General features: G+C 37.0%; 1 protein-coding gene across 4 annotated transcripts in view; it reads left to right on the top strand.

The window, feature by feature from the left end:
• The window catches only part of BABAM2 (BRISC and BRCA1 A complex member 2), a 449,417-nt gene that overhangs the window by 148,002 nt on the left and 284,930 nt on the right, over positions 1-16,485 (top strand). For all 4 annotated transcript variants that reach the window (XM_060169815.1, XM_060169818.1, XM_060169816.1 and 1 more), the window contains one exon: positions 9,533-9,607. In XM_060169815.1, the coding sequence (XP_060025798.1) occupies positions 9,533-9,607 (75 nt within the window). The remainder of the gene's footprint in view (positions 1-9,532; positions 9,608-16,485) is intronic.

Below are 16,485 nucleotides of genomic sequence, written 5' to 3'. Positions count from 1 at the left end.
TATATTGGGACATATTATTAAAATTAATTTCACCTGTTTTTCTTTATCTTTTTATTTTATTTTTTAAAAAGATTTATTTATTGTTTATTTAATGTTTACTTCTGGCTACATCGGGTCTTAGTTGTGGCACGCAGGATCTTCATTCAGGCGTGTGGGATCTTTCTTCATGGCACGCAGGTTTTCTCTCCTCTGGTCGTGGCGTGCAGGCTCCAGGGTACGTGGGCTCTGTAGTTCGCAGCACATAGGCTCTCTAGTTGTGGCATGTGAGCTCAGTAGTTGTGGCGTGCGGGCTTAGTTGGGATCTTATTTCCCTGACCAAGGATCGAGCCCAGGCCACTGCTGCATTGGAAGGCAGATCCTTTACCACTGGGCCACCAGGGAAGTCCCTCTTTATCTTTTTACATGTGGCTGTTAGAAAATGTTAAATAATCTCCAATGGCATATGTATATATGGCTCACATTTGTGCATTGCATTCCTTCTCTCTATCTCTGTCTCTTGGGCAGCACTAGTCTAGAATGGTGGGAGGGGAGGGCGAGAGTACTCAGAGAGGAATCAGAATAGCTGGAGGGGGTCTGGAAGTGGATGGCCTTTTCACCGCTGGCCACGAGGATGGAGTAGGTGTTCAGTGATGCCAGTCAGCCACAGGGAGCAGGGGATACAGGGGGCTTCTCATCATCCCCCTTTAATTTATGCTACTTGGGAGTTATGCTCGGATGGCATTTGACCTGTGGCAGGTCAGAACTTGTGGCTCTCCTTTGGGAGGAGTGTAGCATGGTAGTCAAATCTATAATAGTCACTTCTTGGAACTGTCCAGATTTGTTTGTTTGTTTTTAACCACATGGAACTATTATGAGTTGAGCATTATTTAAAATAAATGATCCCATGGCAGAGGCTCTCACAATTTTATTGCTTGCGTAATGGAATTTGTTATATTGGATTTTGACCTGTATGTCAGTAGGAGTACTTAGGATCTTGGTCACAGCAGTTTATACCTCAGTTTTTTAGTTTATTCACTAAAAGTAGTGTGTGTGTGTGTGTGTGTGTGTGTGTGTGTGTGTGTGTGTGCACCTAAATTGCTTTATATCTCCAGACATTTAAAGTAAACATGATAGCTTTTCAAATCTTCCTGACTTTTAAAAGGACCTTTATTACTGTTTTTTTTAAAAAAATATAATACAAGCATCAGTAGAAAATTCAAGTTTCCTTTAGCAGCAGGGCCAGTCAAGTGGAAAAGACCTGGTTTTACGGAAACATTGTGAAACACAGAGGGAATCCTTTGCCTGCACCTCGCACAGCAGCGTGTGAGGGAGGGCTGGAATGGTGCCGCTTACTTGCATTTGTGAAGCCACTTGTTTGTTCTGAGTCTTGGGTGCCCCATTTTCGATGGTATTTAGTTGTTGGGAGCACCCCTTGCACAATTTCCTCAGCGTGAGGAGAACCTACGAGTCTCTCCAAAGGACCAGCTGAGTCTACTTTTTAAAGCCTTCTCTCCACGTAGTAAAAGGAAAAAGATGAAGAATCTTGTATTTGATGTGTTCTGTAAGAAAGCCCCTCATACTTTTTTAGGACTTTTGGGAAATGTACGTATAACTCAACCCTGCCTCCCCTGAAGAGTTTCCTAGTTTTTCAGTTATTTTCAATGAATTTATGCTAACATTAACTTTTTCACTGTAAAAACTGTGGAAATAGTGTTGATTAGATCAGGAGGCACCTAAGCCAAACAGAGTTCTTGCTTGGGATTTTGGAGTTAGTTCTGAGAGTGAGATTGGTCTTGTTATGGGTAGCTGGTCTGTAACATGTAACTCTAGGACCTTTTTTTCCTCATATTATTTAGTCAAAAGAATCAGAAAATGGTAAATAGAAAGTAAGACGAAGCACAGAGAGAGCAGAGATAAGAGACAGAGAGAAAATTCTGGGGGCATTAGAGTCCTTTGAACTGAGGCTGGGCTGCTTCTTTTTTTTTTTAACATCTTTATTGGAGTATAATTGCTTTACACTGGTGTGTTAGTTTCTGCTGTATAACAAAGTGAATCAGCTGTATGTATACATACATCCCCACATCTCCTCCCTCTTGCTTCTCCCTCCCACCCTCCCTATCCCACCCTTCTAGGTGTGGGCTGCTTTTTTAATCTTAGATTCCCTGAGATACCGCATATCTTTTAAATAAATTCTCTTTTATTTGCTCAAGTTAGTTTGAATTAGAATTCTGTCACCTGAAACTAAGAGTCTTAACTTAGTTACCTCCGCATCCTGTAAATATCTCTCTCCAAACATCACACTGTAATATTTTGTTTGTCTAGTCAAGATAGACAGACTGTATTTTGTTGGTCTTAAGATCTCCATTACCCAGCCTGGGACTTGCATGGTAGGTGCTCAATAAATGTTTGTTGAATAAATGAATGAGTGCATGAATTATGAGCATCTCATTATACACACTTTTAATTTTACTTTTCAAATCCCTCAAAATTTCTTTGAGTGGGTAATATGTTCATAGTGTTCAAAAATCAAAGTGTATTAAAAGATATATAGTGAAAAGTCTCCCTCCCATCATTGCCTTGTGTCCACCCAAATCAAACCACCTTCCTTTGCTTCTCCCACCTCAGATAAGCACTGGTGTAGCTTTTACCTATTGTAGTTTTTCAGAGTGTCTTTATGCACATATAAGCAAATGGTAACATATAGTACATACTTTTTATGCAAATGGTAACATATATACTGTGTTTTGCACCTTACTTTTGACTTAATATAGCTCAGAGATTTTTTTCCATATAAGCGTTCCTTTAAAAAAATAATTGTATATTATTACACTGAATAATTGAACCATAATTTATTTAATTTGAATTCTGTTGTTGGGCATTAAAGTTGTTTTGAATCTTTCGCTGTTACAAGTAAGACTGGAATAAATAATCTTGTACATGTCACTTTGCAGGTGTTCCAGTATGTCTGTAAGATAAATAACTAGAAGTGGAATTGCTAGATCAAAGATTATGTGTGTTTATAATTTTATCACCAGAATGCCCTCATAATGTTTATACCAGTTTATTAACCCAGCAGCAATATATGAGAGTGGTTGTTTCTCCACAGCAGTGCCAATCATAAATCAAACATATTTGCAGGTTCTGTCAAACATATTTGCAGGTTTCTGTCAGGTTCCACTTTGCATAATGACTGGGTAGCTCCTATTAGACTAATCCATCCACAGATATAAAGCCATGTGCCTCAGGACACTGGAGAGTGATCAAAAGCAGCAGATACTAGATGGGGGTTGATACTTAGAAGGGCAAGCAGAGCTTATGGGACAAAATCCAAATGTTTAACATGCGTGAAAGAAAGCAGGAAAATATTTGATTAAATAATGCCCAGATATTTCCAAATATGGTGGAAGACATACATTTACAGATTCAAGAATCTCAACAAACGCCAACCAAGACAAATGCAAGGAAAAAACAAGGCACATCATAGTCAAAATACTGAAAACCAAACATAAGGAGAAAATTTTAAGTGACCACAGAAAATAACACTTTATATGTAGGTGAAAATTATTTGTGTCACCACTAACTGTTCATCAAAAACAGTGGAGGTGAGAAGACAGTGCAGTGATATCTTTAAAATGCTGATAGATTTCTGCCAATCTGTTTGGTGGAAAATGATGTTCAATTTAGTTTTAATTTGTATATTTTTGATATGAATGAGGTTTAGAATATTTTCATATGTTTAAGAGTCATTTGTATTTCTTTTCTGTTTATCCTTTCCTGTTATTCTCTTGGGCTTTAAATCTCTTTTTCATTAAGAGCATTAGCTCTTTGTGATGGAGTTGAAAATATACCTTCCTCAGTTTGCCAGTTGTCTTTTAACATTGCTGGTGGTGTTTTTTTGCCATCCAGAAAATTTTTATGTTCAGGTAGTCAAGTTTATCTACCTTTTCCTTTGTGGCTTCTGAATTAGAAAGTCATTCTCCACTGCAAGGTTTTATAAAGACATTCATCAATGTTTGCTTCTTTACAGTTTTAGTTTTTACACTGAAATTCTTAATCCACTTGGACTTTTTCCTTATATATGATGTGAAATATGGATCTAAGTTTTATTTAGTCCTTTATGGCTCCAGTTGTCCCACACTATCAATCACGCACTGAATCTTTTTGGGCTTATTTCTGGACTTACTTCCTGTTCCATTAGTCTGTCTGTTGATTTAACACCAGTACTGTGCTGCTGTAATTACTCTGTGTTTATATGATGCTTTGTTATCTGGGGTAACTAGATGCTTTGTTATCTGGGGTAACTAGCCTCCTCTCATTGCTTTTCTTCTTCACAGTTTTCCTGGCTGGTATTAATTGTCTATTTTTCCACATGGTCTTTTGACTCGGCTTTTTAAAGTTCCCTCAAGTCATGAGCCCCAAAGCCTGAACAGGCCAGGTCTTCTTGAAAATGCTCTCAGAGCACTCTGCCCTTTCATGGGTAGTATTTTTCACAGGTTGTAATTTATAGGAGTGTTATTTTGGATTAATGTCTGACTCACTCACTAGACCGTAAGCTCCAGGAGGGAGGGCAGGGATTGTGTCTCTTTTACTCACTATATTTGCAGTGCCTCGTATAGGGCCTGGCAGATTTTAGGCTCTTAATCTACAGTAATGAATGGATGAATAAATTTTAAGTCTTAAGGTTGAGTTCTGACTCTTTATTACTCTCTCAATGACTGCAGGCAGATTTCTTGACTAAGCCTCAGTTTTCTCATTTCTAAAATAGGTATAAATGAATTATATCTGCTGAACAGAGTTTGGGAATAATTAAATGATATATCTTAGAAAACATTTTTGTGAAGTGTGAGATGTTCTAATCAGACTAACTTTGGCTTTCCTTCTCACATGTGGTAGATAATTATGTGTTTAACAAGGAGCATCCTCCAGATTTAGGCTATTGGTTGTCAGAGTCTATTTAAAGAATCATCCCTACCAGGCTGTCCAGCTAAAGTTATAGCCACTGTTGAGTATTTCTTAGCTTTTAGCTACCTAAGCAGTAAGAGCAGTCAGTTTCAGATGACAGCTTGTTTGTTGACAGCGAACAGTCTCTAAGAAAGGAAATAAAATTTCCCTTTGCAGAGCAACCTGGGTTTGGAATCCATTCTGCACAAGATGTCTACCTGTCACTTCTGAAAGGAGAAGAGAACTATGCCACAGCTGCTATTACCAGAAGAAAAGCTGAGACTTAATAAATTGCCAAAACTCCATGTTGTTATTTTAAGTTACTTGCCAAGGTACTACAACTTGAAAAAGGAACGATGCGCTTATTTATTGCTAATGCTGGGAAAATTGCCATTAAGGCAGTTGGCAGAACGGCTGCCATTTTAACAGTCATAGGTCAGATAATCTTCTGCGTCTATCCAAGAGAAGATTTGACCAAGGATTGATAAAAAGAAAATCAAACGATTATGTTGACTTGGCTACATCTAAATGTCTCATTTTCGGCTTACAGGAAAGATTGCTATGGAAGCAATCTTTGACGTTGCAACAGAGTGGCAGTAAATTGCTTGAATAACTGTTGAAACTTCAAATATAAAAACAAAGGAAGGGTCACTGTCTGAGGGAGAACTCCAGGAGGATTTTTCACTTGTGTTTTGCTCCTCATATGATGTTTATGGCTCAAAATTTACATTAAGACATGTTTTAAATCACCATTTACTCAGTTTCACAAAAAAAGATTAGCTTATAGGTCACAAGGAAAATCAGTGGCAGAACTGAAAACTGAATTCTAGAACGTTAGTCTCCGACATTTCCAACGCTGTTAGAAACAAGTACTAAGTTTTCTTTATTCTCTCAAAGGCAAAAGAAAGAATGTATAGTAGGCTTGAAAGTTGGAGATGATAAAGCACTTTTTATGGTTTCCAGTAGACCAAATTCTTTTCACACTTAAGTTTCTTTTATTTTGAATTTAGTTGTGTAAATCAGCCCATTACTGATAAACACAAATTAATATTAGTCCTGAGATCAGCATTTCTCTTATTACAAATTTAGCTGTATAAATCAGTCTTTTGCCAATAAACATAAATTTATATTAGTTCTAGGATCAACATTTTGAGAAGGGATAAAGTAGGGATTGTCTGAGCATTTTTAAAAGAATGTTGGTCTAAAATAGCCAGTAGAATAAAAATACATTGTACAAACTAAAATAGGGCAAAAGAGCTACAGTGCAGTGCATGGACTAAAATAACTAGCAGTTCAAATGAGTCCAAGTGCTAAATATGTAATTATCTTTCCGACTACCTTATATGTACAAGAGCTGTTTTAATTTTTTAAATCTCACATTTCACTCCTTTTGTTGTTTTCAAAAATACACATTTTTTTGTGTATTTTTCACATCTTTGCTCAATTGTTACCTTGTCAGACTCCTCTGTGAAGGAGCTAAATCCCTACCATTTGAGACTTTGAGCAGAGGAGGAGCATAATCTGAAGAGTGTGTTGAAAAGACCTCTCTGCCTGTGGTGATGGGAATCAACTGCAAGTGAGCAAGGGCAGAAGCAGTTAGGGGTAGTTGCAGTCATCCAGGCTGGAGATAATAATGGCTCAGATCAGGTGGTTGTGGAGGGGCTGAGAAGTGGCTGGACTGAGGATAGAAATTGACAGTGGAGTCAGTAGGATTTGCTGCCATTTGGAATGTGGAAGCAAGAGAAAGATAGGAATCAAGGATGACGCTGAAGTTTGTGGCCTGAGAGACAGAAAGAATGAAATTGCCATTCACTGAAATGAGGAATAAATATCAAAGGAAAAGCACAAAATCAGGATTTTGGTTTTCATCGTGGTAGTTGGATAAATGAAACCCAAATTAGGAAGAGGTCTGGGATGGAGATAAAATAGTTGGGAATCATCAGCATATAAATGGTATTTCAAGTCAAGAACCTGGATGAGCTCACCTGGGGGAGTGTAGATAAAGAAAAGAGGTCTTGGGGTTAAGCGCTGTACACTTCAGCGTTTAGAGGTTGGGGAGACCAGAGGGAGGGCCCGTGGAGAAGCAGAGAAGAGCCAAGAGAGACTGGGATCCTGGAAGTCAAGTAAAGAATGTTCCAGGAAAAAAGTGATCAGCTATGTCGGAATGCGGCTGATAGAACAGTAATAAGATGAGGACTGAGAAATGACCATTGGATTTGGCAACGGTGTGGTCATTGGTGACCTTGATGAGCTGTTTTGGTAGAGAGGTGTGGAGGAAAGGCTGACTGGGAGAGGGTTCTGGAGAGAATAATAAAAGAGGAAATGTAGACCTTGAATATAGACTAATTCTTTACCGGAGATTATTTTGTAAAGTAGAACAGAAAAATGAGATGGGACCTGAAGAGGGATATGAAGTCAAGAAAGACCTTTTTAATGATGTTTGCATGCTGATGGGAGTGAGTGGGTAAACAGGAAAAAATAGAGAATGTAGGAGAAGGAATGGAGGCAATTGTTGGGAACGTGTATTCTTTTGTGAGTGTTCCTCCCTCTATAGTACTGTATGCAGCACTAAAGGAAGACGTTTCTGTTCTTCTTCCCAAACTCCTGCTGAGCTAGATGCTCCTCTTTAAGTTCCCATATAACTCTGTTGCTCCTATACTTAACCCTTTCAAAGTATGACTTCTTGTACTTAGGGCCAAAGAATCACACTTCACAGGATATGTTAGTCCTCTAGGAGCTTAACATTACACTAAAACCACATCTTTCTAGCAATTTTGGACTATAACAGAAGGTAAGAATTTTATTAGGATCTTTCACAAACCTCCTCCCGTCCACGATGACGAGCTGTTTATAGATCCTTAAGTAGCTCGTAACTCTTCTCTCAAGCGTTGAGTTGCAAGTGGCCTGCACGATTGGGGTTCCGTACTATGTCAAGAATGATTCTGAGGTTTCTGGTCTGAGAGACTGAAAGAATGGAATTACCATTTACGGAAATGAGGAACAAATATCAAAGGAAGAGCACAGCTGCTCAGCTCTGAGGAGTATCGCTGTTTCTCACCGTTGGCATTCCTGGCCACCCAGTGACTGCTGGGACCTCAGCTTTGATTCTGTCCATTTGGTTCTCTCTTTTCTGCCTTTTCTGTCATGGGGTTAGGCTTGTGGTGATGAAGAAGTGCTCTGTCCTTAGCCAGAGGTTGATGTAAGTTAAAAGATGTTGTAAGCAGTAAAACAACACACAACTATGCAGATTATATTTATCATTTTAATCTTTTGAGCTCAAGGTTTATATTTCTGTTTGCATTTTCAAGGTTTTAGGTCAGAGTTTTAAAATTAGGGCCAGGACCTTGAAGCCAGTTGCTTGGGTGTTTGTAGAAAGGAGTGGTGGCTCTTGTGGAATCTTCTGTAAGAGGTGTGCCTGCCTCCTTATGTGCGTTCATCCATCCATCCATAAAAACTGTTTGTAAATGCCTGCTATGTTTAAAGATGCGTTAGGGAGTTTAGGGTGCTCATTTTTTTAAGGGGGGTAGACAGTGGAGATTCAGGGAGCTGTCTAGTGGTCATAATATGAAAAAGGTGGAGACCCACTCTTTAGAGTAGCTCTAGATCATCCCCAGAGTTCTTTATTCAAACAGAATTTCATAATGAAACCCAAGATGTCAATATCCCAAGCTGCACTGCAGGCTTGCTGTCAGAGAGGCTGGAAGACCCAGGACCCCACCAGCTCAGCCCCCCTCTTTGTTGCCTTTGCAGAGGTTTCTTAGAACCCCTAGGTGTCTGCATAGCCTAGTTGGAAAAACCCCTCCTCTAGACTATGCCAAAGTTTTTTTAAAAAATGTGATTCCTTAGCCTTTTCCATCATAAAAAAGAAAAAATATTATTATGATTTCCCATCGTCATAAATTGAGAGGGAAACTTTTTTCTTTTACATGAGTTTTCTCTCTTAGAAAAAAATAGAAGCTATTTTTTAAGCTTAGTTAAATGTTTTAAATCACCAAACCTCTGCACGTCTTTCCTATAGAGACTAGTTCATGGAAACAATTACTGAAAAATTTTAGTTGATGATAATGATATTAGCAGATTGTCAAGTGATTAGAGTCTTATTTGGGGTACCCACTGATGTACTGCTTCATATGCGTGGGTCAAAGTTTGACCTTTGTTTTTACTTCCAGACATACTGTAAAGGATGGTGATTTATGTCATTAGCTTATGGGTTATAAATATTAGTGAAGTGGTCTGAATGCTTTAGTAAAATCAGATGAATCGAATGGGCAGGTCTGTGCCTATTGTTTGGATTAAAAAAAATCACACATTCATATATTCTTTTCATCCTTTTAAAAAACAAAAAGGTAATACTACTGCATTATAATTCTATTGCACATTTAAAATGCAGATTTAAAAAATTCTAATTGTGCTTTTTAGTAACTAATAATTTAATAGTGCTTTTTGATCCTCCCCTACTTTTTCAACCTTCTTTTCTTGCTTGATGTTAGGAAACCCAAATTGAAGATACCTGCAGTTCAAATAGGTTGAACTTGTGGCCTTGGCTGTAATTGTCACTTCACAATCTATTTTTTATTTTAATCTTATTATTAAACCTTTTTGTTCCCTGCAGACTGGTGAATTTTCAGCTCGTTTCCTTTTGAAGTTGCCAGTGGATTTCAGCAATATTCCCACATACCTGCTCAAGGTAAAAATTCCCACATACCTGCTCAAGGTATATGATTATCAGTGTGAGAATGTAAATGAGCTTTTTAAGTCATTATTTAACTCTGAATATTTGCATGGTTTGCCAGCATTTCGTTCAGATGATGAATTCTATTAAAAAATATATTACCTGAAGCTCCACTGAGTTACTGTTACCTAAAAGCTAAAATAGTAGCCCTAAAAATCATTTCAAAATGGATTTTTCCTTATAAGACAAAATTAGTAAAAGCAAATTAAACATTGGAACAAAACCTGCCTTTGGTTAATAATCTTTTGGGGATGAAAGACTCTCTTAGAAATTATCTTAACATGCATTCTGTCTTTAAGTAGGATTGCATATTAACTGTACTGTGCTAAAGGATGTTTCATTTTTTTTATGTCGCAGTTGATCCCGGGCACCTTGAAAGTTGGACTGTCCTGGAGAGACCTAGAATTGAGTTAGGCCAGTGTATATGGCATTCTTTAAGATATGATGCAGGCGACTTGTGGCTTGGGTGCAGCTCCTTTGGGAAGGGGTCTGCAAAATGCTTTGTAGAGGAAATCCAGATCCACACTAGCTGTGGTTAGTGTGAAAAAAGCCTAAATGGACCAGGGAACCAGCAAGTTCTGAACAGGAAGCCTTAAGACAAAGGCCTAAGTTTATCATAGATGTAGATTTGGGTCGTGATTTAAGGTATCGCCTCAGCCATCTTCAGCCTATGGTGATATAGCTTTGCTCTAATGTAAGAAAAATTTCTGCCTTCCAAATTTGATGTTGTTCAGAGAGTTAATGGTATTTATTACAGTGTAGTGAGAAGACAAAAATCCTTGTGCAAGTGTTCTGCATATTATAGTAGTCATAAGTAACATTAGATCTTAATCTTGATAATGACTGGAAATACAGTATAGTCTGGAATATAAACTATAGACCATAGGAAAGATTAGGGAACACTTTATTTTTTTTTATACATTCTATCCAAGGGACTTATTAGTTTCTTTTCCCCTAAGTAGAACATGGGATTTTTGTGCCTCATTAAACTTTCATTTTTAGTTTCTAGTTGACTGTTTTCCCACTGTGTATCCAAGAGTTGTGACCTGTGATTACCAAGCATAATTAATTTGGTTTTAGCAATTACTTTGCTCTATTAGAATAGCAAGCAGTCTCTTTGGAAACTCTCAGATCACAGACTCATTGACCTCTATATGTCCAGGTAAAACTCTATTTCTGCTCATTTAAAACAAAATTCAGTAGTATATTAGAGTATATTATTCATATAATCACTTTAATCCATAATTTACAGTTATAGTTCCTTTGTTTTGATCTGTTGGGCCTTTTCAGTTTGAATGGTTGTCCTGTTTGTTTGAACTTAGTGTTGTCTCTGCTCATGTTCTTGAAGGTCAAAGGAAAAAACATACTTCTTGGATCATAATCTATGTATTTTTTCCTCTTCAAAACCAAATTTCCATATTTTCTATTCTAAGACTTCTAACTTGACTTCTATTCTAACTTCTAACTTCTAACTGTTTTGCCCTAACTTTCCTTGCCAGTCAGATAGGAAAAAGGTGGAACCTATTTGGCAGAATTGGGAACCTCTTTGGCAGAATTGGAAAGCATTTTTCCCTTCCCAAAGTACAATGAAGTGATTTTTCTACTATAGATTAAATGCCTACCTTGCAGCACTAATGTCTTTCTGGATCTTTAGTTCCTGCAGAGAGTAAAAAAATACAACAAGGATAAAAAAAGAGAAACTCTTATATAACACAAAACAATGGCAAAAAAATACCTACCTGCATACCAGAAGTAATCCAGAATACCTACTGAGGGTTTTAAGATCTAAGTTCCTAAAGTTGTTGTATCATAATCTTGGGACATTTGGCTATATGCTTAAAACTAAGTTTGCATTAGGAACTGTTCTACATGTTATTTGCATTTGGATGCTCCTGATCTAATTACCTGCCTGCTGTCTGATAGTCTTAAGTCCAAAAGTAACTTCCTCAAATTCCTAGGGTTAGGATACTCTTCACAACATCAATGTAGTTTTGCCTCACCATCTCAAAGAAATGAAGGGTAAAGTAGAACTTTTAAATATTGAGATATCATGGAGTTTGACTACATATCCTACCAATTTGCTACCGTGAAATTTTATCACCCTATGATGAAGCCATCATTCACTCATAAGTTTATATTTCCAAGTGTACATGTTTTATCCACTAATGAAATTTTTTGATGTTAGAATGAAAAAGCCATTAAGTATTCAGTGATATGATTTTGCTTTATACTATACTCCAAGCATATATGGTTCTTTTTTTTTTTTTTTTGGCTGTGTTGGGTCTTTGTTGCTGTGTGTGGGCTTTCTCTAGTTGTGGTGAGCGGGGACTGCTCTTCATTGTGGTGCAGGGGCTTCCCGTTTCGGTGGCTTCTCTTGTTACAGAGCACGGGCTCTAGACGTGCTGGCTTCAATAGTTGTGGCACGTGGGCTCACTAGTTGTGGCTCGCGGGCTCTAGAGCACAGGCTCAGTAGTTGTGGCACACAGGCTTAGTTGCTCCGCAGCATGTGGGATCTTCCCGGACCAGGGCTCGAACCCGTGTCCCCTGCATTGGCAGGCAAATTCTTAACCACTGTGCCACCACGGAAGTCCACGTATATGGTTGTTACATGGGATAGAATGAATTTATTCTGAAAATGAGTCCTGACTTTAGTGTCTGAGTTTTATTTTTAGTTGTGGTAAGTCAAAGGGTTAGATAAATCATTTACATAAAAACACAGTCAGTAAAAAAAAACAAACAAAAAACTTCTGTATTAATTAGGATTCTTTATTTCTGGGTGATATGACTCCAGCACGAACTAGTATAAATGAAATGGGAAGCGTGGTACAAATCCTCTGCTTCCATAGTCCATGTAGCAGGAAATAAATTACAGGTAGGCATAGACTGACTTTCCCATGTCTGTCCTACTTGGGCCCAGGGGTGCACCCCTGAACTTCTCAACTGAAGAGAATACGCTCCATCCATGTTGTTGCAAATGGCAAAATTTCATTCTTTTTTATGACTGAGTAATTTTCCATTGTATATAAGTACATCTTATTTATCCATTCATCTGTTGATGGACATTTAGGTTGCTTCCATATCTTGGGTATTATAAATAGTGCTGCTATGAACATGGGGGTGCATGTATCTTTTTGAACTAGTGTTTTTGTTTTCTTTGTGTAAATACCCAGGAGTGGAATTGCTGGATCATGTGGTAGTTCTATTTTTAGTTTTCTGAGGCACCTCCATACTGTTTTCCACAGTGGCTGCACCAATTTACATTCCCACCAACAGTGTACCAGGGTTCCCTTTTCTCTGCAGCTTTGCCAACATTTGTTGTTTGTAACCTTTTTGATGATAGCCATTCTGACAGGTGTGAGGTGATATCTCATTGTGGTTTTGATTTGCATTTCTCTGTTGATTATTGATGTTGAACATATTTTCACGTGCCTGTTGGCCAAAGGTATGTTTTGTTTTGTTTTGTTTTTTGGAAAATGTTTATTTTAATTCTGCCCATTTTTAAATCGGTTATTTATTTATTATTTTATTTTTTTCAAAAAAAATTTCATTGAAGTATAGTTGATTTACAATATTGTATGTACAACAAAGTGATTCAGTTATACATACATATATTCTTCTTCAGATTCTTTTCCATTGTAGGTTATTACAAGATACTGAATATAGTTTCCTGTACTATACAGTAGGTCCTTATTGTTTATCTATTTTATGTATGGTAGTGTGTATCTGTTAATCCCAAACTGCTAATTTATTTCCTCCCCCCTCCCCTATTCCCCTTTGGTAACTGTAAGTTTGTTTACTATGTCTGTGAGTCTATATCTCTTTTGTAAATAAGTTCATTTTTATCTTTTTTTTTTAGATTCCACATATAAGTGATATCATATGATATTTGTCTTTGTCTGACTTACTTCATTTAGTATGATAATCTCTAGGTCCATCCATGTTGCTGCAGATGGCATTATTTCATTCTTTTTTATGGCTGAGTAATTTTGAATTAGAATTTTCTGCTTTTCCAGATATATGCCCCACAGTGGGATTGCTGAATCATATGGTAACTCTACTTTTAACTTTTTAAGGGACCTCCATAATGTTCTCCATAGTGGCTGCACCAATTTACATTCCCACCAACAGTGTAGGCAGGTTCTTTTTTCTCCACACTCTCTCCAGCATTTATTTTTTGTAGACTTTTTGATGATGGCCATTCTGACTGGTGTGAGCTGATACCTCATTGTAGTTTTGATTTATTTCTCTAATAGTTAGCAATTTTGAGCATCTTTTCATGTGCCTATTGGCCATCTGTATGTCTTATTTGGAGAAATGTCTATTTAGGTCTTCTGCCCACTTTTTGATTGGGTTGTTTGTTTTTTTGATATTGAGCTGTATGAGCTGTTTGTATATTTTGGATAGTAACCCCTTATTGGTCATAACATTTGCAAATATTTTCTCCCATTTGGAAGGTTGCCTTTTCATTTTGTCGATGATTTCCTTTGCTGTGCAAAAGCTTTTAAGTTTAATTAGGTCCTGGTTGTTTATTTTTTCTTTTGTTTTCTCTGCCTTAGGAGACAGATCTGAAAAATATTGCTGTGATTTATGTAAAAGAGTGTTCTGCCTATGTTTCCTTCTAGGAGTTTTATGGTTTCAGAACTTACATTCAGGTCTTTAACTCATTTTGAGCTTATTTTTGTATATGGTGTGAGAAAATGTTCATATTTCATTCTTTTACATGTAGCTGTCCAGTTTTCCCAGCACTGCTTATTGAAGAGATTGTCTTTTCTCCATTGTATATTCTTGCCTCCTTTGTCATAGATTATTTGACCATAGGTGTGTGGGTTTATTTCTGGGCTCTCTATTCTGTTCCATTGATCTATGTGTCTGTTTTTGTGCCAGTACCATACTGTTTTGATTACAGTAGCTCTGTGGCATAGTCTGAAGTCAGGGCATGTGATACCTCCAGCTTTGTTCTTCTTTCTCAAAATTCTTTTGGCTATTAGGGGTCTTTTGTGTTTCCATATGAATTTTAGAATTATTTGTTCTACTTCAGTGAAAAAATGCCATTGATATTTTGATAGGGGTTTTATTGAATCTGTAGCTTGCCTTGTGTTGTGTGCTCATTTTAACAATATTAATTCTTCCAATCTGTGAACATGTTATATCTTTCCATCTGTTGTGTCATCTTCAGTTCCTTTCATCAGTGTCTTATAGTTTTCTGAATACAGGTCTTTTACTTCCTTAGGTAAGTTTATACCTAGCTATTTTATTTTATTTTTTTGGAGGTGATTGTAAATGGGATTGTTTCCTTAATTTCTCTTTCTAATAGTTCTTTGTTAATGTATAGAGATGCAACAGATTACTGTATATGAGTTTTGTATCCTGCAACTTTACTGGATTTGTTGATGAGCTCTAGTAGTTTTTTGGTGGCATCTTTAGGATTTTCTATGTATAGTATCATGTCATCTGCAAACAGTGACAGTTTTACTTCTTCCTTTCCAACTTGGATTCCTTTTATTTCTTTTTCTTGTCTGATTGCTATGGCTGGGACTTCCAGTACTATGTTGAATAAAAGCGGTGAGAGTGGGGCACTATCATTCTTTCATATAGTAGGGGAAAATAGGTAATAGCATGACTGTTGAAAACGTGTGTGTATGACAGTCACAAAATGTGACTTGTCATCAAAGATTGAGTTTTAGTAAATTTGCAGTTTTAAAATTCCTCAGTCTCCTCACCTTTCCTTAGGAACCGGGGAGGATTTTGCATTCTCTGCAGACAGAAGAAGAGAATTAGACTGATTAATCTCCCTGGATTTTTTATTTTTTTCACGAATTCTTGCATTGTTCTTTATTATTTGAAAGTCCATTTATTTTTACATATTTGCTAGGAAGGAAACTGATATCTTCCCCCAAATATTCTCTTTTTTAAAACATAGCAAGCTTGTTAGAGTGATATGTATTGATTATAGTTGTTTCTCAGCAAGCATAAGGTAGCAAACATTAAAAAGCCCTCTGATCCTGATAAATGAATATAAATTCAAAGACTATTCATTACAAAATTTTTTCTCTAAACCACACATTTTAAAAGATACTTAAGAATTTGATACCTTTTAAAGGCAAGAATATACAATGGAGAAAAGACAGTCTCTTCAATAAATGGTGCTGGGAAAACTGGACAGCTACATGTAAAAGAATGAAATTAGAACACTCCCTAACACCACACACAAAAATAAGCTCAAAATGGATTAAAGACCTAAATGTAAGGCCAGACACTATAAAATTCTTAGAGGAAAACATAGGCAGAACACTCTATGACATAAATCACAGCAAGATCCTTTTTGACCCACCTCCTAGAAAAATGGAAATAAAAACAAAAATAAACAAATGGGACCTAATGAAACTTAAAAGCTTTTGCACAGCAAAGGAAACCATAAACAAGACAGAAAGACAACCCTCAGAATGGGAGAAAATATTTGCAAACGAAGCAACTGACAAAGGATTAATCTCCAAAATTTACAAGCAACTCATGCAGCTCAATATCAAAAAAACAAACAACCCAGTCCAAAAATGGGCAGAAGACCTAAATAGACATTTCTCCAAAGAAGATATACAGACTGCCAACAAACACATGAAAGGATGCTCAACATCACTAATCATTAGAGAAATACAAATCAAAACTGCAATGAGGTATCACCTCACACCGGTCAAAATGGCCATCATCAAAAAATCTACAAACAATAAATGCTGGAGAGGGTGTGGAGAAAAGGGAACCCTCTTTCACTGTTGGTGGGAATGTAATTTGATATAGCCACTATGGAGAACATTATGGAGGTTCCTTAAAAAACTAAA

The sequence above is a fragment of the Lagenorhynchus albirostris genome, chromosome 13, assembly GCF_949774975.1.
Source record: "Lagenorhynchus albirostris chromosome 13, mLagAlb1.1, whole genome shotgun sequence".
In the NCBI taxonomy this organism is placed as follows: Eukaryota; Metazoa; Chordata; class Mammalia; order Artiodactyla; family Delphinidae; genus Lagenorhynchus; species Lagenorhynchus albirostris.
This window is presented reverse-complemented; position numbering and strand designations above follow the sequence as displayed.